This window comes from Aspergillus bombycis (assembly GCF_001792695.1).
Source record: "Aspergillus bombycis strain NRRL26010 chromosome Unknown contig00016, whole genome shotgun sequence".
Lineage (NCBI taxonomy): Eukaryota > Fungi > Ascomycota > Eurotiomycetes > Eurotiales > Aspergillaceae > Aspergillus > Aspergillus bombycis.
Window position 1 is genome coordinate 210,976 of NW_019170018.1, and position 25,189 is coordinate 236,164.

At 48.8% G+C, this 25,189-nt stretch overlaps 6 protein-coding genes across 6 annotated transcripts; 1 reads left to right on the plus strand and 5 right to left on the minus strand.

Moving 5' to 3' along the window:
• Positions 1–2,596: 2,596 nt before the first annotated feature.
• ABOM_003433 (uncharacterized protein) lies at positions 2,597–3,487 on the plus strand (the record flags this gene model as incomplete). The annotated part of the gene is made up of 1 exon (XM_022530563.1): positions 2,597–3,487. One exon carries the CDS (start codon positions 2,597–2,599, stop codon positions 3,485–3,487), a length of 891 nt encoding a protein of 296 aa, XP_022392129.1.
• Positions 3,488–4,675: 1,188 nt separating this feature from the next.
• Positions 4,676–5,548, minus strand: ABOM_003434 (DUF1115 domain protein; the record flags this gene model as incomplete). Its single annotated transcript, XM_022530564.1, has 1 exon — positions 4,676–5,548. The coding sequence occupies one exon, from the start codon at positions 5,546–5,548 to the stop codon at positions 4,676–4,678; it is 873 nt and encodes a 290-aa protein (XP_022392136.1).
• Positions 5,549–11,186: 5,638 nt separating this feature from the next.
• On the minus strand, positions 11,187–13,659 carry cat1 (catalase catB; the record flags this gene model as incomplete). The annotated part of the gene is made up of 5 exons (XM_022530565.1): positions 11,187–12,094; positions 12,165–12,339; positions 12,403–12,567; positions 12,614–13,321; positions 13,378–13,659. The coding sequence occupies 5 exons, from the start codon at positions 13,657–13,659 to the stop codon at positions 11,187–11,189; spliced, it is 2,238 nt and encodes a 745-aa protein (XP_022392135.1).
• Positions 13,660–15,685: 2,026 nt separating this feature from the next.
• Positions 15,686–16,855, minus strand: ABOM_003436 (cupin domain-containing protein; the record flags this gene model as incomplete). Its single annotated transcript, XM_022530566.1, has 2 exons — positions 15,686–16,337; positions 16,410–16,855. 2 exons carry the CDS (start codon positions 16,853–16,855, stop codon positions 15,686–15,688), a joined length of 1,098 nt encoding a protein of 365 aa, XP_022392134.1.
• A 5,009-nt stretch (positions 16,856–21,864) lies between these two features.
• ABOM_003437 (uncharacterized protein) lies at positions 21,865–22,587 on the minus strand (the record flags this gene model as incomplete). Its single annotated transcript, XM_022530567.1, has 1 exon — positions 21,865–22,587. The coding sequence occupies one exon, from the start codon at positions 22,585–22,587 to the stop codon at positions 21,865–21,867; it is 723 nt and encodes a 240-aa protein (XP_022392133.1).
• An 839-nt stretch (positions 22,588–23,426) lies between these two features.
• On the minus strand, positions 23,427–24,776 carry ABOM_003438 (male sterility domain containing protein; the record flags this gene model as incomplete). The annotated part of the gene is made up of 3 exons (XM_022530568.1): positions 23,427–24,075; positions 24,126–24,590; positions 24,643–24,776. 3 exons carry the CDS (start codon positions 24,774–24,776, stop codon positions 23,427–23,429), a joined length of 1,248 nt encoding a protein of 415 aa, XP_022392171.1.
• Positions 24,777–25,189: the final 413 nt, after the last annotated feature.

The following is a 25,189-nucleotide window of genomic DNA, read 5'->3' on the forward strand; positions in this document are numbered from 1 at the left end:
GTTTGGTTGAACGTGCCATTTGCATTCAGGACGTGTATTAAGCGAGGATAGACAGGTTTTGAGGATACGGCCATTCATAGGGATCTCTTTGATTGTAGATGGATTGCTTTGTTGCCTTTGTTCCTAAAATATCGCACTCAAATACGTGTACAAAGTGGCAATTGACTTTCCTTGTTGAGCATGTGCACTGTGTAGCAGGTTGAGAGGATAGACCGTGTTATCCAGCATCCTGTAGATCACTAAAGTAGATATGAGAGCAAAGGCTGAAGCTCTTAGCTTCAAACGACTGTGTCAGATAGAACGATCTTGTGAATACTGAACTACAACTCCATTTGGTAAGGGCTTACTTACATTTCACACGTGACAGGGCCTTCCCTAGGCTTAGGGCTTTGTGGTAGTGCTCACCATGACCTACATGGTTTGGCTAGATTACCATCTTGCGTATGTGAATAGTGTCATACGCAAGAGGAGGTAGAGAGAAAAGGGAAGAGAGCGCAAAACGAAACATCTTCTCAGGCTGCTGCCTCTCTGAGCCTGGTCCTGAGGTCATGCCTGAAGACTTTAACAACCCCTTCCTGGCTTTCCAACGTGATGTCCGGATTGTCTAGCCAGGTTTCAAATCTAGATATGATCGAAGCGACTACCAGCTTCATCTCAACAATAGCGAGGTTCATTGCGATGCATCTCCTAGAACCTCTGGAGAAATGGGCATACCATCTCGGTAGGTTTTTCCTTCTTCCCCGGACCGTCGCTCTAGGATAAACTCATTTGGTTCGGAGAAAACTTTGGGGTTTCTGTTGATTTTATCCAAGGGAAAGCCAACTACAGTCCACACGAGGCGTAAGTATAATTATGTTAGATATCCGTCAACAAACATGAAGTATGACCGTGACACGTACACCTTCGGGGAGGAAGTGTCCGCCCACAACACACTCTGTAGCGGTAACTTCACGAGGCAAGACCATAGAAACTAGCGAGCTGAGTCTAGTTGCTTCGCGGACCACAGCATCCTTTAGTTCCTATGCCAGTAGCTTAAGCTAGGTAAGGACACATTCACGACTCACAAGATACAGCATCTGTGAGATTGTTGCCAGCTGTATATCCTGCACTCTAGCCTTCTCAAGACATTTCACTTCCTATCGTAATTTAACCATCTGTTCGGGATACTTGCACAGACACACTAGTGTTGTGGTTAGTGCAAGCGCTGTTGTATCTGAGTCTGCAATCATGAGCAGAAAAGCCTCATCAACGAGTCTTTCGGCCTGGGCCTTGGTCAAATTTGAGCCCCCCTGAATCTCAGCTAACGACCGAAGAATGCTATCAAAGATTGTACTATCTGAGCATCTATCCTTACCATTCCCATGAAGAATTCCGGAGTAGTTTTCTGGTACTAGTTGGTAACTGTGCCTGTGCATCTTAACATAACCTGCAAAGAATGTTCCAACCATGCACAATGGAATACAGGGTCTTTGCGATATCTTCTTCGAGAATAGAATACTCTTTCAAATGATACCCCTTGTCAGACTGTTCTTCTTTACAAGCGTATCTTGCAAGCTTACTCTGGGAATGGATCGGGATCATTGAGATGCAAGAAGTTGGGACGTATTCTGAAGATTGATGACGAATATCTCTTGTGAAGTCGGCACATAAGATGAGCATTTCCCAGCGCGATATATCCTGGAACATATCCCAACCACTCGTTATTGAGACGATCGTAGGTCCGGGAAAGTGAGAAAGTGGCCCTGGGAATGCATGCCAAAGGCGGTACCCAGCCGCGCAGCAGAAAAGATGGTAACTAGGTCTAACCCTAGAGACATAAGATTCTCACTTCCCCCATGCATACTGTGCTGGTGTCACACTTCTCCCACGCCCAAAAGCCAGATAACCAGCCCAGTACTGCAAGGCATTGTGGAGGGTGATATATCACAACCCCCCTTGCTCATCCTGACCCACATCACAACAATCCTGGATTGGAAATGGAAAGCACAGTACCCTCCAGTCTCTGGGGGCCCTTTTACAAAAGAATGCGTCTGTAGATGAATTGTCTACTCGTTGTGGCCGCCCACCTTTACAAACCTTCGCCTGCGCGTTTCTATTCAAAGAAACCCAGTGCGTAACGTAGAAGCCCCATGAAGGACTAGTTTGCTCTGTTAAACCCGTATGCCGAGTCCTGTAGTTCAAAAAAGCTAAATCTTATCAGTCAACCGTCGACAACTTATTGCAAAATTGTCAGCTACATGACTACAAACTACATATACTAATATGTCTCCCACGGTGACTAACCTCCTAGTAAGTCATACGACACATAACCCTCTATTTATTAACCGTTTTGTCGTGCATTGGAGAGACGATTAGAGTAGAAACAAGACTTTTGTCCCCAGACAGGATCTGGCGGTATGCATAGCATATGGACCCAGCCACAAAGTTTAGAACATGGGCTTCGTGAGGCCCCGCGAGCGACGACAAATAGAGAAAACTAGGAAAGCGTTTAAATCAAACGATAGGCCGATACAAGTATATACTCCTCCATTCAACATCAGCCAAACCCTTGTACTCGAAGGAAACATTGACCACGCAAGTTCACATTACTCCTACCATGGTTCCTAAAGATTTCTTCATAGGCCCTTCAACCCTGAGTTACATTCTGGATGCCGTGCTCCATGAGGCAGACGTATTTGTACGCTCTACCTCGCGTGACTGGCTAGCAACCATTATTCCTGGAACCATTTTTTCCCTCGGTTCCCTGCCATATTTGCCTTTCGGAGAGATCATCTTCAATTCAGCCATAACCGTTCTATATATAACGATTTACATATACTTCTTTAACACATGGACACAATATACGAGCGTCGATGAAGATCGAATCAACAAGCCAGAGCGGCCTATCCCAGCCGGCATTACTACTTCAGCTGGCGCTAAACGCCGTGGGATGGTTCTGGCTGCACTCTGGTTTAGTTTTGCAATTTACCGCCCCGACTTGATTGTAGGAACTTGGATCCTAGTCGTCGCCACAATCACCCTGGGAAGGAACGGCCTTGGGCGGCATTGGTTTGTCAAAAATACTATCTGCATGTCGGTCATGACGTGGGCGTTGTTCTCCTCACCACGGAAGCTCATGGGTGCTTCTATATCTAATACCTCTAATCACGTATGGGCTCTGGCGGTTTGGGCGGGGTTTGTCCTCTACGCCCAGGATTTCCGAGATGTGGATGGCGATAAGCAGACTGGGAGCTGGACACTTCCAATGGCTTTTGGTGATGGTAGCGCTAGACTCCTATTTGCCTTTGTCTGTATGCCACTGGGTTACATGTCCTTGTGGTATAATGGCATGGCTCAATTAGCACCCTGGACTCTGGCTGGGCTGCATGTGCTTGTCTCGTACCGGTTTATGACCATGCGGCACAAGCCAGCAGATCGTGCTTCTTACTCGGTGGGTTCGCCTTTTCGGTTAAGTGTAACTACGGGCATCATTAATAATTCTGTCTGAGACAGTGGATTGGCAAGATTTTCTGCATATTATGTGGGCTTAGCTCATTGGAAGCTGCGAAGCTAATATCTTCCGATCGCCCACTAGAGGTGGCCGTGCCTTGTCTGCTCCTGGGATAGGGGATGAGAACCTGAGAGTAGAAGTCCTTACTGCTTTGGAGTATGCATGGAGTTCAAAAGGCTTCCAATATGATATGTCCCTCGCCCTCTCAGGTATCAAAACTTGGACCAGAAAGCTCATTTGATCTCCGCTCCTGGATATGGTGTACAGGCAAGGATGGCAATCCAGAGAATATGAATGCAATAGCAGCAGCCTATAGTTTGACTACTATACAAAGATTCAGGTTACATATCCATGCTGTCTTACTTCCACTGCCCTCGGTACAATGCGCCCCGCCGATCAGAACATTTGCCACTAGAGATTAGCCCACTGTGCCATGATGGATAATAAACTTCAATAGTTAGCTAGTAATCTATGCCCTCCTGCTGTAGAAACTTTAAGGAACTTTATCTTGCAGCTTGTTGACGATCCCCATCTATTACCTTCAATCTCACACCGCTCAATGCTTCTACCGATCACTTGTCGATCTCCACTATGTTGAAAATCTTCTCGGTTTGTGCCAATGGTGTGTGGTACCCGCAATCCATTTACCTGCTATAGACTTCCTAACTATGACATCCTCACTACGCGGCTTCAATATGATCAGCAGACGAAGATCCCCCGGCCGGGACTAAATGCTCTAAATGGTTGGATACCAGAACTCCCCCTCCCCAACGCCCTCACAGAGCCCTTGATTGTAGAATAGACATCACTCTGTAGATTCTGGTAATCGTCCCGGGGTTAGAAGAGAAGGGGACGTAATCATTACCATTGATGCTTTCGGCTTGCATCTCATCTGACATTTGGATTTATTCTCCCCCCGAGATTCCGTGAATCGCAAAGGCTCGAGCCCTAGGAATCTATGATCAAATGGAAATTCGTGTTTGAATCCTTAAACTCTCAGATGGCTTCAGTCCACGCAAAGCCTCAGCTTATGCACTATGTGGTACCCCTACACCAACAGGCTGCTCACATGAATGGTAAAACTCATGGTCTACGCTGTACATTAGCACATTATGCTTAAAGGAACATAATTTACCAGGACTCCGGAGCTTCAATCATATCGTCATTCATAATTTCTCAAGGCCTTCAAAATATTACCTTCTCAAATGCTTCTTGCAACCCTCTATCCCGCAGCCATGCCTCTAACGCCTGCATGTCACCTCTATTGGCCCTCTGTCCACTCCGTTCCCCGAGAGAATCCGTAATTTCCTGCATCCCCGAGAACACCCTCTGAACGCCTTCCGTCTCCCGGAATCTCTCGCTGACCTTTTTCTGGTGACTGGGGATATCACCCCACGAGTGTGTCTTGATGAACCTCATATACGCATCGATATCCGCCGACCCACCCTCCAGACACAGCACGCCTGGCTTACCGGCCAACACAAAACCAGTCAGAGAATAGGCCGGTGCGTTGTTAACCATATCATCCCTCTTTTCTCGAGTCGACAGAGACGGGAAGTAGAACCAAACTCGCACGATGGGTTCCGAATCACCCGCCACAGCCTCAGAAGCAGACGTCTGTCTTGTTTCAAGGAAGCGCAGCGCTTCCTCGCGAACGTATTCAAATGCCTCCAGCACATCGTCTTGGGGCATTGCAGCGGCTAGTCCCGCAATCTCAGCTTTGGACATCCAGTCCGGTTGTCGAAGTGTATAACTCAATGGCGGTGGTTGGTCACTCTCTGGGCCCTCGCCGTGCAGGGGAATCGAGATGTTGACTTGGATTGTTTTCTCTCCTTCTACGATGGGTAGACAGACAGCGAGCAGTAAGCTTGAGGGTATGCCAGAGGGTTCAATGGCTGGGTCCTGGCACCAGTCCCGGAGCTTTTCGACGCATTGGGCTGTGGATGCTGGGATCTCAAGTTCGCCTGGTGACGGGAACATGGCTGTAAGGAGGTCAATCATGGACAATTGTGATTCCATGATATCTGGTGGTAGAAGTGGCGGCTGACTGTGTGTCATTTTGGATATGAAGACCTTGCGGTACTGGTTTTTGACAATTTCTCTGGGAAACAAATGCAATGGCTTTTTTCTAGCACGAAGAAATAAGAGAATTAAACAAAAAAATATCCTGGGTCAATTGAGTGGTGTAGACAGGAAGCTAAATTAGGTATACAACGTCTTTAAATACCTAGTGAAAGTCTCTGGGTCTCCCTGATATAAGTCAATGAACTTGAGATATAAAGATGCAAGATCAATATAGAATGGTCGAATCAAAGTATGCCGACGTCGGCCCTCCTGAGTTTATCCGGCCCGGAACATCCTTTTTCCACTATTTATATGGATCCACTGTATTAACTAAAGTATTGTCAGCCGTAGGATATTGCTATCTTGTAAATAGTAACTTAGATGGCCGCTTACCTGGCTGTGTTTGGCTGAGAGAGGGACGACAAATGGGCTCTTGCGGATCAAGTCTCAGCAGAGTCACGTCCAAACTTGTAAATATAGGGTCTTCTCATCCTGAAGTGCAGGATACAAGGTCGACAAATGAATCTTCGACGCTGCAGCATGTAGATCAATTATTCACTTCTGTGATTCTTATGATCGGTATGTATACTCTGATCTGCATAGCGCTAGGTCTACCGGCCGCAAACCGAGCTCATCCGACAAAAGCTTACAATATCTATCTTCACCGCTGGCATATGTTATACAATATACTCTTTAAGGACATCGAATTTTGATCCTCGGGGATCTGGCAACCCTGGACCAGCTGATTTTCCGCCTTGCCACAATTGCAGGGTTTGTTTATAGTATCACAGACATCATAGCCCTCTCGCTCACTGCGATGGCAACAATCAAAGACAGCCAACGTTGACATCTCAGTGCATCAGATGAAGAACCAACGTAGTATGAAGACCTCATTAAGATAGAATACCAAGTGTTATGCACCCCTGCTAATGCCGCTCATTTTGCTGCCAAAGGAGCCGTTCGCGAGAAAGGCGATGTGCTCACATTGTCCAACTTTCGCGATCACAGAGTTCTACTTTTCTGGCGAACAACTCCACTCCATATACTCCAGGAAGGGTGGAACCAAGGCACGTTCTGGTACGCCCTTGCACTTGATAGTCCGACTGGACTTTCTCAAATCTTTTACGGCCACATACAACAACGATTCTCAAAAGATCTTATAAACGATGCAGCATTTTTCCGGATCACTATGGAACACTGGACAGTCAATGCTGCTAAATTCATCCAGCAAAGAGTAAAAGACAAAAAAAGAATACAACCGGCTATTACTCGAAGCTTTTGCACAGCCTTTCACGGACCAGATACTTATACACTATTAATGCGGTTATGTTTCTCCTGCTCCCCTCTGCTGCTGACCACCTCCATCTCTACTGCTACCCTGAGCGTTTTCGCGAGCTTGCAGATCTCTTGATACAGTGTCACAAGATGCCAGCACATTCTTGATTTGTTTCTGCTGGGCTCTTCGGCCCGATGAAGAAAAATGGCAAAGAGTTTTGGCGTCTCCTTTGATGCCTACTTTCGCTTCTTCAATCGTAGCTTCATAAGACCAGCCCGACTAGCGATCAGTCATTTTTTAGAAATTTTAGTAATATTAATATAGCCTTCCTCTCTTCCCTTGGCTGTAGCCTATGAGACGTACTTTAAATCGTTATAACTGTTCCTACTGAACTAGATTAGCTCCTGTAGGACCTATAGCCCGAAGACACAGTGTGGATTTAGCGAATAAGACATTAACCAACCAGTGGTAGGCTGTAGGTAACTGAGATGCTTCACAAACACTTTGATACAATAAAGATACTTCGGATGATATCCTCTGCAGGGCTGATAGGACCCCACTTGCGACACTTGACTCTCCATAGTGACATCTTTTGATTAGAGGGGAAGAAGCTTGGCCTGTACATACTAACCCCGAGATGGTGTAGAACTAAGCACCCAGGACAACCTTGGATCACCAAACCCTACCTCCAAGATCTCACTCAGCTGCGGACATAAACGGCGCATGTTTCCTCATAATTCGTCTTCTGCTGTCGTCCTTGACGCTCAAACTTCATTTCGTCACAGCAACCGGTTCTGAGCTGTCCCTATTCATTCGGCGTCATTCCCAATCAATAGATTGGTCAGAAGAGTTATTCATAGCCCTACTTAAGAGAAGGTCCCAACTACCTGCACTATCAGGGCTTATGCCCTAAAATGCAAATTAGGAAATTAAAGGAGACTTATGAGAAAGAATCACAAAGAACAATGAAATGATAAGACTCAAGATCGCCCGTTGAACTAGACAAGATGCAGTGATTCATTGTATATGCTGGGAGTTCTCACGGTACAACAACCAAATTGAATGTTTGATCATCTGAGACCAAGCCTGAAATCTAGCACTTGAACGCAACCGACCATTTACCCTTCAAAGTCCAGCAGCCATTGTTACCGAGTATCCTCTCATCGCTTTGGCAGTTCCCGTCACTATAAGAAGCCACTACCACGTACATAGTCAGTAAGAGTCTGATACCGCACGCCTACCTTTTCACACTGTTTGAATCAGGTACAAAGAGGGACTTACAATAGCAGTTGCTTTTGCGGCGGTCAATGATTTCAATCCCATGGGTGTCGGAATGTAGGCCCAAGCACTGGCCTCTGCTGTATCGGCGTTCATCGCCGCCCTTGCCATTGCAGCTGCCTGTCGCGTGCCACTTCAGCTTAATATCCCACGAATCGAGCTGCTCAGAAGGGGCCTCGGGATGAGCAATGGCCCCGGGCAGAAGGAGCGAGAGCATTGCAATAGAGGTGATAGAGAGGTTTTGAGCATCATCTTGGATTATACTTAGGCTGTTTGGTGTGGCGTTTGCAGTAGCTTGAACTTGGAGAGAGAGAGAGTTTCAAAGTGCTTGAGGATGTGTAATGGCTTGAGCAGGATGAGGGAGAGAAGCTCACTTATTTATGTTCAATACAATCTCTCGACAGACAGTATACATGCCAGGCGCACTGCCTCTTGTACATGTAACCCTACCTTTTGTATATACATATAAGGCGCCCTACCAGGATGCTTATACGTTGCCTCGAAATCTCCGTGACTGTCCTTTTTCCGGTCATAACCATGTTATGTAGCTAATGAAATAGTATAAGCTATGTTTATATAGCCAATTGAAGACATGCGGGTATGTTGGTGCTAGTAGAGAAAGTTCAGCGGTCCGGAAATGTTCTCCGTATAAGCAACAACAAACAATATAGAGCAGTGTCCCCGCAGTTCACAGAATATAATTGATTGGTATTTGTAGTATTTCCCTGGCGACACTACGCTTTCTGGTCCCAATTCTAAATGTAGATCGCTCTTGGCAGATGACCTAATGATAGAAGTGATTCCAATGAACAGGTCTAGATATATTTGGTGTTATACATTCCAGGGGTTTTGTAAATACAAACGGCGATCATTCTTGGCAGCTGGCCTAATGATAGGATTTCAAAGGTTGCCGTGCCAAGAGGACAACCCTCTCGAGAGGCTTAGCGACACATGGCCCCGAATAAATGATGGACTAGCTAGCTTGGTCTCTGAGCCAGAAACTATTGAACAGCCACCGAGACGGGAGGACCAGGTGGTGCTGATGGAAATTAAACCTAATACAAACCCTGGCCCTTGAATGCCACTGCCCTGGTTGAGCTGCCTAAACGTGTCATACTATCCAGTTGAGATAGCCCTGAAGTAATGCAAAAGCTAAGACTTAGAACTAGAGACTGCCTAGCAAAGCAGGCGGGTCGACAATGGAGACTCGACAACGACAAGAACGTCCTCAGTGCGCAGTATTCCTGCTAAGACATACTACTCTTTACCTTTTTGCTGCTTGCTGCCAGGATGGATTACTCAATGGCGTCTTATTTCCTCTGTTGAACCGAGCTCATTATACCTTTTCTCGGTTACTGAATCTCCAATCTGCATTGTTTATTAATAAAAGATCTTTTAACTACAGTATGATGACATGATACTAAAGGTCAACGGAGCCTTTGAAGATGACCTGGAGTTCTACAAGTCATAACCGTCGAGGACTTTCAACAAATGATAACCGCCGCTATATGGGGCCAAATGCCAATCGACTGACCTTTATCGGACGAGAACAGAGTTCATATTGTTGAGTTAGTAGTGAATTATTACACAAAGCCTTCTATGATTACTTCTCTATGGATATCAGATAGAGTTGTTGGGTTGTAAGCATCATGTAAAACAGGGATCCAAGATCTGACATATGTATATATGAGGGCAACCAACTTGGACGCCCAGAGTATGTCCAATAGATATATAAACTTATTCCCCACTCTTTGCAAACTGAGGGCGGGCACGTTACAACCTCGGCACTGTGCTTCTCTCTCCATCGTCCCCCATCAAGAAACAGTCTTGGAGTGAAGTATGCTCCACCCTGCCTTGGCAAAGCCCACGAATGACTAACGCAAAAGACAGCACAGTCTGACCATGGCCAAGATTTCTCTCGTTTTGGCTGTTCTCTTCCGTCCTAACGGGCTGGATCTGGAGCTGTATGGAACGGATGAAACGGACGTGATCCCGGGTGGATGATTTTGTAATTCCCATGCCGAGGTTCACTTGTAGGGGTGTGAGGGCTCTGATACGGTGGTTCTATATAGCTAGACTTTATTCACGACCTATGTACATGCTTTCGCGTAGGGGAATGAGAGCTTAGAGGGTATTAGAGACTTAGAGTACAATATTTATTCTACTTAGGACTGCAGTCTGCTGGACGCGGTTGTCTGAATGTATTGCTTTCTTCACCTCTGGGCTCTTCTTTTTCTCTCTTTCTCGTCCCTGACTTTCTCCTCCTTCGCTCTTTTACCAAGGAAGTGTCAAATGAGATATAAAAACCCAGAATACAACACATGAGTATCCCAACCAACACTCCCAAAATAAAAGCCCACTAACCCTCACCACACCTTCATTGTAATTCTACGCCAAGCAAATATCAATAAATAACAGTAATACCCAAGTAAAAATACCGGAGACAATATCTATCCGGCTCAAGATACCAAGGCCTTGGTTCGCACAGCGACGGTCAGCGAGCGATATTACTAACTTTGCTGGTCGGAAGAGGTTAAGATTAACTACTCCGTACAAGTACCCACTCTGCGTACTATTGTTAAGTAGATATTAATATAAGGGATATTATGCATAACTAATTAATATATTAATATAACAGAAACGTATCCTATAGTCAATGTTTCTGGAATTGTTGTTAGTGTAATTGTGGAGCTGCTAAATTAATTTTAAAAAATTCTACTTGACGTGATCGTAAGCTAAAATTCAGGGTCCACGTAGAAGAACCACTAGCTACTAAGCAGCAAGGATGTAAAGGATGAATAAGTTGAGTATTCCACAGTTCGGAAGTCATGGTGTTGAGCCTACTGAGGCTACCTGCTCGTACGTTTCTTGGATGTAGAGACGTGGAGAACCACTTAACTAGTTGTCTACCAGTCGCTCACACATGGATTGATTATGATATTCTGCGAGATGTTTACTGAATATGTTACTAATCAAATATACATAGAAGAAATAGTGGCCACGCCACGGAACAAATCACAGATCGGGTGATGTTGAGTGGAAGATAACTCTTCCGCTGGCTAATGGTACAACGCCGGCTTAATGATCCAGCTTGAAACGGTCAAGGAACTTGAATGTGCGGAGACCTTCCTTGATGCCATCAACGAATCCGCCAGTCACCGACTTGTCGACGTAGACACCGTCGCGAGAAGTCTGGATACCGGCGTTCTTGAGCGCAGTAGCGGCGCTGCCAAGAGCACCAACAGGCTTTCCGAAACGGAATCCATCGATGACGATCTGCAGGGGTCGGCCGGCTGGGAACAGAGTGGATGAGGAGGTGGCATTGCTAGACGCAGTGAAGGAGAAAGGGGAGAAGAGACCCTCAGCGCCTGGCGCGACGACCACCGCATCGAACTGGATAGCATCCGATCCGGAGTAGGTCTGGTCAACGCCGTCGGATAGACGCTCGGCAACGACAACCACATCAACACCGTCCTCGGAAAGCTGCTTGCTGAGCTGCGAGGCTGCCTCGAGGGAGGCAGGGGTCTCAACCGAAGCCAGGAAACCAACCTTCAACCCGTCCAGTCTCTTCAGCTTCTGTCCGAAGGTACCAACATTAGTCGTCTTGTTATTGTGGTAGTAGGTCGGGTCAGCCTCCGGCTCCTCAACGCCAATAGCGCGAGCGACGCGGCGGGCCAGGTCGTTGGACACGCGGTTCAGCTGGATGATGACATTGTTGCGTACAACGGAGCTCTTGACATTGGAGTTCTCAAAGCGCATAGCATCGACGACGAACTGCTGTTCAGCGGGCGTCAGCGAGTTGTAGAACAAACGCGGCTGCGACCAGACATCCTCGAAGGACGGGCTGACAGCGCGGGTGAAACGGCCAGTAGACTCGCGTCCGGGGGCCGTGAAGAAACCCTTGCCCACCGTCTGGTTGGCCTGCTTGGGCGAGCCCTTGTTGAGAGTGTTCGGGGTGTAGGCGTTGGGGTTCAGGGGATGAACATCTGGCCTAAATGGGCTTAGCATCCTAACCCAACATTCACATCGAAATGGGTCGTGGAAGAGAGGTCTTACCTGCTCCATCACGGTTGTTGTTGTGCACAGGCACGCGAGGCTGGTTGATGGGCAGCTGCTCGAAGTTGGGTCCGCCGTGACGGTTCAACTGGGTGTCGAGGTACGAGAAGAGACGACCCTGGAGAAGAGGGTCCTCGGTGAAATCAACACCACGGACGATGTGGCCAGGTTGGAACTGCAAAAGTGGATGAGTAAACTAGCCAAAGAACGATAATAAGACTTATTCAGTGTTCCATACCATGACCTGCTCCGTCTCGGCAAAATAGTTGCGAGGGTTGCGGTTCAGAGTCATCTTGCCCAGCTTGGTGATTGGCACGTATTCCTCGGGGACGATCTTGGTGGGATCCAACAGGTCGAAGCCAAACTTCAGCTGGTCTTCCTCATCCATGATTTGAACGCCGAGCTACGGAATTAGCATGCTGATGGACACCAGGGCCGATGACACTCACCTCCCACTCAGGGTATCTGCCCGCCTCGATCGCTTCAAAGAGATCCTGGCGCATGAAGTCGGGGTTCTTGCCAGATACCTGCTGCGCTTCTTCCCAAACCATGCTAGCCTTGCCCTGCAGGGACTTCCAGTGGAACTTGACGAGCTTGGAGTCACCCTCATCAGTGACGAAGCGGAAAGTGTGAATACCAAAGCCATCGACGTGGCGAAGAGAACGTGGGATACCGTGACCGGACATGGCCCAGAGCAGGGTGTGCAGGGAACTGGGCTGCTGGCTGAAGAAGTCCCAAGCGGAGTCATGGGCCGTGGCAGCCTGAGGGATCTCATTGTCACCACGAGGCTTGACCGCGTGGATGAGGTCGGGGAAAAGAATAGCGTCCTGGATGAAGAAGACGGGAATGTTGTTGCCCACAATATCTGCGAATCGAATTAGCCAGAGGAAATTTCCCGTGTAAAGGATCGACTGTTCTGCGATGGACATACCGAAGTTACCCTCATCGGTGTAGAAGCGCGTCGCAAAGCCGTGAACGTCGCGAGCCAAATCCGAACTACCGCGGCTACCTGCGACGGTCGAGAATCGGACGAAGACCGGGGTCTCCTTGCCCTCAGCTCCAAGGAACGAGGCCGCAGTGATGTTGGAGTAGTCACCGTACGAGGTGAAGACACCATGGGCACCAACGCCGCGAGCGTGGACGGCACGTTCAGGAACCTATTACCAGAAAATCAGCCCAACCGGATTCACAATCCAAATGGGTATTCCCATACACGCTCGTGATCAAAGCGCTGGATCTTCTGTCGGAAAATGAAGTCCTCCAGCAAAGTCGGGCCGCGGTCTCCGACTTGAAGGCTGTTCTGATCCTCAATCGGACCGCCCACATCGGAGGTCAGGAACGTGTCATTGTCGGCCATGTAGTACTGGGACAAAAATTCCTCTGTCGCAGCGGTCGCATCGTCGGTTCCTGTGTCGCGACGTTTAAGCTCACCGGTCATGTACGGACACGCCGCATTGGCAAGGCCAATGAGGCTTGCAAGGGAGAGGGCGCGCATCGTGTTGCAAACTGTCAAGTGCCAACACCAATCAGTCACAGCTAAAGAGGGTTTTCAGGTGAAAGGAATGAAAAAAAAAAAAGCAGGGATGGGAGGGGAAGAGCAAGGAACTTATAGCATTCAACGAACCAATTCACAGTGGGATGATCAGCACGCGAGGACAACACTTCCTAGCTTGCAGGTACACTTGCGAGGTACTTATATGCACATGCAGATCGTTTAATTAAGCAGCCAAGGAATCCATTCACACCCCAAGACAGGAAGGTACGTAAGGCATCTACTCCTAAACAGTGTCGTAGCCCTAATCGGGAAACGCACGTCTGGCGTGCTCTCATTTGAAGGCCTAGAAAGAAGCGATGTGATACAGGTGGAGCTGTCTTAGGCTACTGGGGCTTCTCTCTAGTCTGGCGATTGAAAGGGAGCTGTTGTTCACAGACAGCCACAATGATGCAGTCTCAAACGCCCATTCGTCGGGAGGATTGGCAGATCCATCTTGGCGAATCGAATAAGGGAGATAAATGCATAACCGACATAATCGGACACGGTAGGGTGGGTACGAACCGAAAGCAGAATCCTGAAAACCCAATAATTGGTATGAGAGAAAGCTTTTTCCCTGGGTGATATCACCCATTCCCAGCCCCTGACTGGATTGGTGTCATGATCGCGAAGCTCGACAAGTTGCAACCATAATGGCCTGACATATCGACAAGGTCTCGGCTCGCGATGCTTGGTAATAGAATGTCACTAGTCGATGGCTTCAGATGCTCCACTGATTAATAAGATGAGAATGTTGAGTGGTTTCTTGGCAGCATCACGCCGGGGCAAGTCGCTCGATGATCAATGCCTCTCGGTGCCTTGTCGCTTGCAACCATCCTCTTATTCAGAATTCTGGCCTAGAACAAGGGGAGATTTTTCCCAGTTTGATCGCCCCTTGCGTGGGCCGGCGAAGAGAGAGGCCACATCCCGATCTGATGCCGGAGACGTTTCGAGAAGATTGGTTGGATCCTTTTCTCCTGGATTTAATCTATCAAATGCAAAACTCCGTGGAAATCAAAAGTCCTGCCAAATGCGACAATCTTCGAGATGGGTACTCTCCTGGGTACGGGGGACAATTCGTCCCCTCGCATATGCAGTCAGTCCCGTGCAAGGATAGCCCTAACAGTCGTCTCTCGACCCCCCCCCCCCCGGTGGAGTCTGCAACTACGTTGGTAGTAGCTAATAGATCGTTCAAAACTCCCACGTCCTTCCAATGCCGTCCTCTTGGTTAGTAATTAAAATACATCCATGATGCTATATATAACCCGGACTACTGCAGTGAAGCTGCATTATCACACCGTCTCCATCGTGTTGCCTCTCCATCCGTTCATGTCCCGATCCCCAGTGCATAACATGCAAGCACACGATAATAACTCAAATCTTCCTTCTAAAATTAACTGGGTCTTTGTCCCTTGATGGCGTCTTCCGCGTTCCGGCCGAGTTCAACGGCCTATGACGCCTGCACATGGCGTGAGATCCTGGTCGGATGGTCAGCCAAGGCGGCGGCTATTTTCCCAGCGATGAATGTGGGATGTGGGACAATGTGCTCTGCCTTGCATAAAGGTCTCTTGACGGCATCCTTTGCCTGTCATTTCGGCTCAGTTTTGTACTTTATCCTGGCCGTTGGCATTTCAAAGATCAGTCACTGTTCTCTTCGCCAAGCAACACCCCGCTCCTTGGCAACTGGTGAAGTTGTAACTTGTTCGACGTGAATCCCAACGGCCCTGCGAATGATTCACGACGGAACGAGCACTAACAGCTTCCCCGCGCTGCTGGTAGGGATCGCATCGCTGGGGCGATGAGACACGGAACCGGCGCCATCCCACCCCAATGCGACCGGTCGCTTTTCCTCGGCTGAACAATAATAATAATAATAATAATAATAGTAATAATAAGAATAAGAATAATATCAGTGCTATACACTACACTACTACAGTACATGGTTTTCACACCAATCATAGATCGCTAATTTGTACTTCCCTCCGGTCGATCAATACCGTGGGAATGTCGGATATCCCCATGCCTGCCCCTCGTCAATCAATTGCTGGTTAAGTCCATCCTGACCAGCATTGACGGACAACACCTTCGCATATGACCCTTGCGTCCAATAGCGATACGACACCGTCGCAGGCACGAAGGCCACATCGCCCATCTCTAGCTGAGCAGCCGGATAGTCGCCGATCTGAATTTGAACGGATCCTTCCAGGACTTCAAACGCCGTGGCTCCGGCGGTGGACCACGTCGGGGCCGAACTCGACGTCCGCTGCCGGCTCAAAATAATGGTCGACAGGGTGAAGTTCGTATCCTGTGCCTGGCTATTGGTAACCAGCGGCTGGACAATCTGGTACGCTCCGTGCTTGGAGTTGAGGTACTTCGGGCCATAGTTGTTGGCGATGAAATAGGGCTTTCCCGGCTCGCCGAGGGAAGCGTCCTCCGTGTGCCAGCCCTCGTCGGATGGCGCGGAGCCATTGACGAAGTCTCGACGCGGCTCGAAAGATAGCTGGGCATAGACATCGAATGATTCGAGACCGGATATTCCGCCAGCATCCGGTCCGGCAGCCGAAGAATCATTGGTCGCCTGTGGTACATAGGGTGTGTTGGTGGCGGAAGTGTAGTTGGTGCCCAGGTTGTAGAAGAGGTCCCTACGGATATCCTAGTCAGCCTCTTGTCTTGATCATTTCATTTCCTCTCACGAGATAGGTTTCTAGACTCACTCGAAGCCACCCGGGGAGATCACCCCAACCATCTCTGTGTCCGGATCTAAGATCTGGAAGGTGTGGGTGGTATTCCTCGGCACCGACCCATAATCGCCCTGAGTCAATAACCGTGCCTGTTGTTCCTCCTCGCCGTACTGCGCCCACAGCTGGAAGCGACCCTTGAAGTTGAAAAAGTTCTCGTAATGCTCGCGGTGGATATGCGGGAGCACGCCGAGACTGCCGCTGTAGGGGGCATTGGTGCTCATCAGCGTAAACGCATAGTCGGAGGATGGCCCGGTGACCGTGAATCGGTAGAGTTGATTGCCAATCGTGACTGCATGGGAGTTGGCGTAATGGGGAATGATGTATGGCCGAGGAGAGGACGGGGCGTTCTCGAGGTAGAGGTCCGACAGAGATTGGGAAGCCACCAGGGGTAACAAGCCCGCTAGGAGAAGGAGATTCATGATGGTCGGTGGTCTTTACGTTGGCTTGGCCTTCACGTCAATATAATCTTCGAGTCCGTCTTCCTGAAAACGTGAGGGAAATCGACAATTCTACTTATACTGTCACATCACAGGAGCAGACATACTCGGATATTCCGCAGTCCATAGTCGGTTATCAGATTGAATCACAATGTATACCTCCTCCTATCCCCCTATCCTCCTTACAACGGCGAGAATAACTGTCAACGATCATTTTCGGATTTTCCGAGTCGTCTGGGGATCGGCATCTCCACTTTCTCAAGAATCCTGACGAAGTTTGCGCCATTGCTTCATTAAACTCAATAACCTAAATTGCCTGTCAGTTGGAATCCCCAGATTTTTCCCCGTCCGGTATATGGATTATTATATCACTCGATTCCACGGCCATGGTATCCAGCTGTGTTATAGATGATTCTCATATGCCATCTCATCACCAGCAGAAGAGCCTGAACATTTCTCCCACGCATGTCGATCACCGCCGATCCCCAGACTAGTGTCTTGGGCCGTTTCGCGGGTGTTCCGTCGGTACTTGCGTCATATTCATTTCTTCAATGGGGTAGCGAGTAAATTAATGTCCTCAGTCTGAAGCACTCCGCCTGCTCTCCTCTTCTCGCCAGCCGGCGTTCGGGACAAAGTAGGCCGACGGTTTCCACTGCTATGGTAGTGTTCTAGAATAAGTCCTCCTGTATGCAAAACGAATTAGAAGTCGTCTCTGGAGTCTGCATAAATCTTGTGGCTCCGTCGTTGTTCCCTAGTGGGTCGTTGTCTACTGGCTTTTGAAACAATAGTGTTGCCTATCCATCCCAATCTCTACTCAGTCTTCCGGTCAGATCCTGGATAAGCCGCAAATACACAGCATATTTCGTAGGCTGTAATCGTTTGCAGTTCGGATAGGTCCGATTCTCCCTCATGTATTGTCTCCGAAACGCGACGATCGATATATAAGCGGAAGGAGGAAGGCTAACGGATTCCCCGCATTCCCACATTTCCTGCAAGCGACTTGCCAAAACCACGATAGGCTTATTATCTAAGCGGAACTCAAGACGAGACGTATCCTGATTAGCCAGGTACTATTACTATCACCTTACCTTTCTTGTTGGCTGTCGAGAAATTTGGTGGGTCAGTGTTGGAGCTATTGGTGTTGAGCCCTAAGAAAGACAGCGCCTCCCCACTCCGGTAGAAGAGAACGGGCAATAAGTGCCAGACATTTAGGTGGCCTTTCCGTTTAAGGAGAAGTGTTCATTTAACCTAGTTTAATTACAATCATATCAATCAATGATCTCGACGGATTCCGCCGGTCCAGCCGAGGCCCGGGGTTCTTGACTTCGGACTTTCCGATACAAATGGCGATGTCGCCGTCAACGAACGCTCAGTGACGTCCATAGAATTGTTTAGGAGTCGGATACATGTGAGGGTATATGTACTAGATATGTATGCAATCTGGAAATTCAATTTCTCATGTAGTATTGTCAGTCACTCATACTCCGTCCTCCACAATTGTCGGGCACTGGAACCATGGTTCTCCAGATATTAGACAGATCGACCCATCCAGCAAGAATTAGGCCGGCATATTTGTACTAAAACTACTAGTTGTCCTAGTTATGAGGTACCAAGCGTAGCAGCTGCTGCGTTGATCATAAACCCAGCAACCACGATGCTGGGAGCTCCTTCCCTCCTTGAAGACGAGTTAATGCGGGGGCTTACTTACTAGTAGCCCTATGAGCTTCATGACGAAAATGGGTTTAGTGACCCAGCAAGTCGGAAAGAAGCCGCAGGGGCTAGGATCCGAGCTAGTGGCTCAAACGTAGAAGAGAAGTATAGATTTAGAATATAGTCCAGTAGCCTCTACTATCTGTCAGGGTATCACCGGACAAAAGCGTAGGAGTTTCATCTTGTCATATATACTCAAGAACTCTTAGTCAAAGGCGTCACTGACTCGTTGAATAGATTTATGTGAGCAATAACTTGTGCAAAGGGTGAAGAATTCGTTCATAATACTATCCCTTACACTATATATAATGCATACCAGCGCACCGTAGATCGTTATCTATCGTGTAGATCCCTTGTAGGACTAGGCAGCGTAACACGTAGGATCCCCATGAAAGAGTCAAAATTCTATTGTAACTGGGGACTTAGATCATCATGACTATATCATATCTTACCAGTAGCTACCCTGGGCTGTCGTTGATCAGTAAGCCTACTCTTTACTGTATAGTACCATCCTTGTATCAGTGTCCTTCTAAGTATTGCACGCAGTACGTCTAAGAGTCGAAAACCCCATTGCATCACAAAAGATCATCACCAAAGGGTGTAGCTTCTCGCTGAGAAGCTACACGGGGACGAAAGCCATCAAAATTGGATAATACTGACGAAATACACGCCTAAACTTCCCATTCTGAAGTCATCCTCCTTCCTTCCCTTTCCGGCAGGTTCCTTCCTTCTTCCATTCGCCCCCCTCGACACAGAGTCTCCCGGCCTGCTTCTTCTTCTTCCTCAACATGCGTCACACAACGTGTCTCCATCAATGCATCAAGGGACTTTAACCAATCTACTGAGGTCAGTGTCTCCTTCGTTTCGTACAGTTGACTAACGCGGGTCTCAGGATACCACGGGCGTTGCCAAACAAGCGACACTTACCGTGGCAGCACCTTGGGCAGAGGTGGGTGGGCAGCCAACAACACAACAGGCAGCTCAGTGCGTACAACAAACATCACCATCATCGATGACAACCTGGCCTTAGACGGGTGGATAGGACGGACCTGGAATTTGACTGGGTCAATCATCTCGACCATCGCGGCTATCGACCTGGTCTTGGATGGGTGGCAGGGACGGGCCAGGGAAAAGCACACTATCTTCACAAAAGCAGGTAAGTATCTCCCTATTAACCCAGGCCTCGGCTGGGCAGGATGGGAAGGGCCTGGGCTGTTACTACTAACATAGATACAATTACACCAACCAATCCCGGCCTTGGAGGGTGGTAGGGACGGGCCTGGGATACAAATTGAGGTAAGTCCCAATTCAAACGACCTGGGCCTCGGCTGGGTAGGTTGGGAAGGGCCTGGGCTATACTACTAACCTAGCTCCCAACTATAACAACAACTCCCGGCCTTGGATGGGTGGTAGGGATGGGCCTGGGACACAATTAGGTAAGTATCTTCCCAAACAATCCAGGCCTCGGATGGGTGGTTGGGATGGGCCTGGGCTATTACTGCTAACATAGATACAACAACCCAACTCTTGACTTCGACTTCGACTTGTAGTTCGTAGGTATTGTCCAGGGAATCGCTAATCATCTGACAGTCACCAATCGCCTGACGTTCATCGAGCGAGGCAAGTCTATACCTCAGGTCAATGGATGAAGGACCTAAGGATAGGCTCGACCATTTGTTCCTACTACGACAGCTCACTGCGCTTGATCCAGAGAAGCGAGGTGTTGGATGATATCTTTCCACGTTTAGCCTTGCCTTACGACATCTCCTCATTGGCTATGCCGAACAGTCATCATCTGACATGATTCGAGATAATTTACTATCGCCTTGGATACCCTCCATCCTTGTCCAAGGTGGTAGATCATTATCTGGGTCCACTCGAGGATAATTGACGATCACCTGGCTACTACACTCCTCTTAGGTGATCGATCATTATCTGGGCCCATTCAGAGAGAATTGACTATCGTCTGGATACCCTCTTTCTCCTCCTCTTTCCCCTCCTCCTCCTCCTCCTCCTCCTCCTCCTCCAAGATATTCAGACGATAGTCATTATCTGGGCCCACTCGAGGATAACTGGTTATCACTTGGCTACTACACTCCTTCCAAGCGTGATAGATCGTTATCTGGATCCACGATATAGCCGATGCAGTGGAGATGACCCGAACCTCGCCTCACTGGTACAGCTGCAGTCGGGATCGTCACTGAGGAACATATACTAGAGCTGGTCTCTAGCGTCCTTCTATTCATCTGACGGGGTATATTCTTGCCAAGCGAGATAGAACGTTGGGCTAACGGTGGCTGTCGTTGATTGCGCTCTCTGGACAATTCGTAGATTCACGTAGGTATTCGTAGACCCACGTAAACATATCTTCGCTGGCTCAGGTAAGTATACCCATCCCTACTGACTTGGTTTACTGACTATCATCCTGGCCTTGGATGGGTGGTTGGGATGGGCCAGGGTCAAACACAGCTTCTTCTACACTATCAGGTAAGTCTCTCCTCCTACATAACCCAGCCCATGGAAGGGAGGTTGGGACGGGCTTGGGAAACAATCAGGTAAGTATGTCCTCATATAACCCAGGCCTCGGATGGGTGGTTGGGAAGGGCCTGGGCTATCACTACTAACTTCAGCTACTGACTTCAATCCTGGCTCGGTGGGTGGTAGGGATGGGCCAGGGACAAAATAGGTATGTATCAACTTTCCAGATATCCCCGGGCCTCGGCTGGGCAGGATGGGAAGGGCCTGGGATATACTAACCAAGTTACCAACTACAACGACAACTACAACAATAATAATAACAATTTCAACAAAACATCTATGTCCCATATAGACCCAGGCTTCGGATGGGAGGTTGGGAAGGGCCTGGGTTATTTCTACTAATCTAGCTATCAACTACAACGACTCCCGGCCTTGGATGGGTGGTAGGGACGGGCCTGGGATATATACGATTAAATCTTCTTGTTCTTTGTAAGTAGTATCCTGGTTTATATGTCCTTCGCAGATACATCACTGACGATAGATATTATTGGGATCAAATCAACATCACTACGCTGCGGGACACTACTGGGGTATGTTGGGTGTGGTTGAGTTGTACTCTGAATCAAAACAGGTGAGTTTCTAATACCCCAATGAGGCGATAACTATAGTAGTAAAGCATTTCCATCAAAGATACTGGATTAAAAGGATCATGACTAACTTATGGAAGGCAAGACACCTCATTCCCTACCCAAGCAAGACACCAACTAACAAATACACCCTAAACCACCAACACAAATCCAGATCTAAAACCCAACGGAGACCTCAAACCCACCCTCAATCTCCTGCACATCGAACTGAACCTGTCCCTCACAGTCACCGTACTCATACGGCCTCCCCACAGTAGCCTGGACACCAGACTCGGTGGAGGTAGGGTTCAAGAAAGTAGCATTCGTATACGGCAACGAGCCACAGGTATGTTCAGGAGCGGCGTTCCAAGGATAATACTCGACGAACCCAACCTGGGACTCCTTAATGCCTCCCGTTCCAGAGGGAAGTGTGTACTCTCCGATATGCGTCTCGCTGTTGCTGACGGTGTCCACTAGTGTTCCGGTCCAGGTTGTTCCCTCAGTGTTTCTGATAACAAGGTTATACATGGGAGCGTAGGGCGCCGGGATCTCGACAGCACAGCTAACGCCCGCACCACCGTCAGCGCCATCGCTGCAGTTTTCGTCGTTGCTGGTGCTGCCGGGGATGAAGCTTGAGAAGACGGCGTGGACGATGCTTGCGCCGTTGGCGTCGGGACGAGGTTGGAGACCTGTGTAGCCGACATCGGAAACGCCGTTGAAGCTGAATTGCTGGGCGAAGTAATAGCCTTCTTCGCGTGGGGCGTTGGCAATGGACATGGGGAAGGTGATGTCCTTCAGGCCTGTCGAGGGGATGTTGGAGGCGCTCCAATCGAGACCGACAAGGGCTTCAGTCCCGGGGAGAAGAGGGATGATAGCTGCTAGGGCGGAGATGGACTTCATGCTGGCGGTGTTTGATGGTGTGGTATTAAGTTGGTTACTATCGATAAATAGGGCAATGCGTCAGTATGTTGTCCTTCACGCTTTCCGATCACCACCATCCAGGAGACACACAGTTACAAGGAATGTATAATCGACCAGCGATCAGAGAAAGTTCAAAAGTAAAACAGAAAAAACGTCAGGAAGTGAGGTGTGAATAGTCAATCAGCTCTGCGAACATTCCTCTTCAACTACAGACAGACCCGTCCAACAAACCCTATTTATACGTCAACATCCCCATCCCTATCGTTACAATCACCCAGATCATGCAAGATACTGTACCATCGCCTACACTACCCCAACAAGTTACGATTGATAATCCCGACCAAATGCCATTGCAACCCTGTTCCTGCCGGTAATCAAGGTGAAACAAGCAATCCCTCCGGGTTCCAGATTAGCGTCGCTATGATTTGGCAGATGTGCCGATCAACTCGGCTACGATGTCAGGGGCCGTTAGGAACTCCACCGCGCGAACTCCCTTAATGTTACATCGAACTGTTTCTCACAGCCTCCGTCGACACTGGTGTTTGAAGGGTCTTCGCTTAGATCTTGCTGTGAAACCGATGCGCGGTTTGCGGAGTTGGTTCATGAAATATGACCTATAGGCAGAATGATAGGTGAGTTCTACGAGTCATTAGTCTCGACTTCAGTTAATTGCTATCATACGGCGTATCTGATGGAAGGCTGTTTTCATGTGCTTCGATCAATATATTCTGTGCCACAGTTGACTGGTGTTGTCTGCTTCCAACCATGCCCAATGTGAGGCAACTATCTACATCTCCCGAAACATAAGCGTACCACGCCTAGAAGAATCCCGAGGTATAAAACAACCAAAACAAGATCCAACTAAGAAGCCCCTTAGCAGCGAACTGCTCCGCAACGAACCGGATCTGTTCTGCCCTGGCGGCGAGGTCCACTTTGTTCCCGGACGCTGAGGTGAAAATTTGCAGTTCCGACCTCTCCTTCTCACTCAAGCTCTTCCACAGTTCAACCGTCTTCGCTTGGGAGAATCTATACGAAGCCGCATAGATGACATACACCCGAGCGATCGGGTGCAACACGCTCGACCGCCAATCCACATCCAGCCACTGCCTCCGAAGCGGCCAAGGAAACTTCCGCAGTGCCATGGCTTGCGCCCAGAAAGCTTGGAATGTGTAGCGCGCTTTTACGCCACCCACAGCATGAACAGGTCCGGTTGTTCCCTTCGCGAGGTGAACCAGCAGCCGATCCACGACGACATCGACGGGAACCTCGTCGATCGTTGACTCTGTTTCCGGGTCGTTTGCGCGGCTTGTCAAACGCGCGACTAAGGTGGGAGTCAGAATGAAACACGCCGCTAATATGGTCGTTGGCGTGGATTTCAGTACGCTGAACCCCTGGTAGGGGAAGGTCTGGGCGGGCGCGATCACCGAGGGCCGGAGAATGAGAAGCTGGTCTGCTCGGCCGGCGGCGCTGAATCGGTTGAGAATCAGTCGCTCCGTGAGATGTTTGGCGTAGCGTACGGCCATGGGAAATTGTGCGCGTTGTATTCCAGCGAGTCGCCTTCTCGTTGGACTTGCTTCCATTCGTCCCGGACATCGGATACCCGTCCGCGACCGAGTGGGTAGATGGTCTCCTCCACGTAGGGGTCGGTGTCATCCGATTCCTGGTACAGGAAGGCGTTGACATATGCCGTTGAAACATACACGAAGCGATCGAGTCGTTGGCACTGGAAGGCAAACTGGGCGACATTCTCGCTCCCGTGGATGACTGGCTTCGCTAGCTTCTCCAGCGAGCACATGAGCTTGATTGAGGACGCCGCATGGACAACGATATTGACGCGTTCTTGTAATGCCTGCAGATGTTCTACGTCGATACCAAGGTTGGGTTCGAGGATATCGCCTGTGATAACGGTGACAAGGTCGGTATCATAGAGGCACTCGATATACTTGGGGGGTAGGTATTGACGCCATACTTCCTCCAGACGCCTAATTTATGTCAGCTTGCGTCCGGTACTTTTCTACTTGCAATCATACGTACGGCAGACCACCCCTGCAGAGCAAGTAGAGATGAGCCACAGGCGCTTGTGAGATTATGCGGTACGCCAGGGCCGTTCCCAGAAAGCCCGAGGCGCCTGTGACGAACAAAACCTTCCCAGAGTAATACTCCCACATGGTGATAGCATGTAAGAAGCATGTAAACCAGCGGACAGAGGAATTTAGATCATTTATATACTTGGGTTTTGATGTGTCCGAGGCGTCGTGGGGTCCGCATTCATGTCATGCAAGGGGCGCCGTCAATTATTGTCCGCTCATTTGTAATTTGTCATTCTCTCCTCTGTGGACCGATCTTTGACGTTTATGACCTGCAAAAGAGAAGACTGCCAGGTTTTGATCTTGGTAGAGAATATCTACGACCATCCAGCAAACCGTTCCTGTACTCATTGAACCGTGGTACCGTCGCCACGATAACAAGGCCAGATGAACTTAGTTGTGTTACTTGCTCTGGCTTTTCCTGTTATACTCGCCTGTGATTCTACTAGTAGTATATTCGCTTGTTCCGCAAGATCGGACATGAACGCTATGTG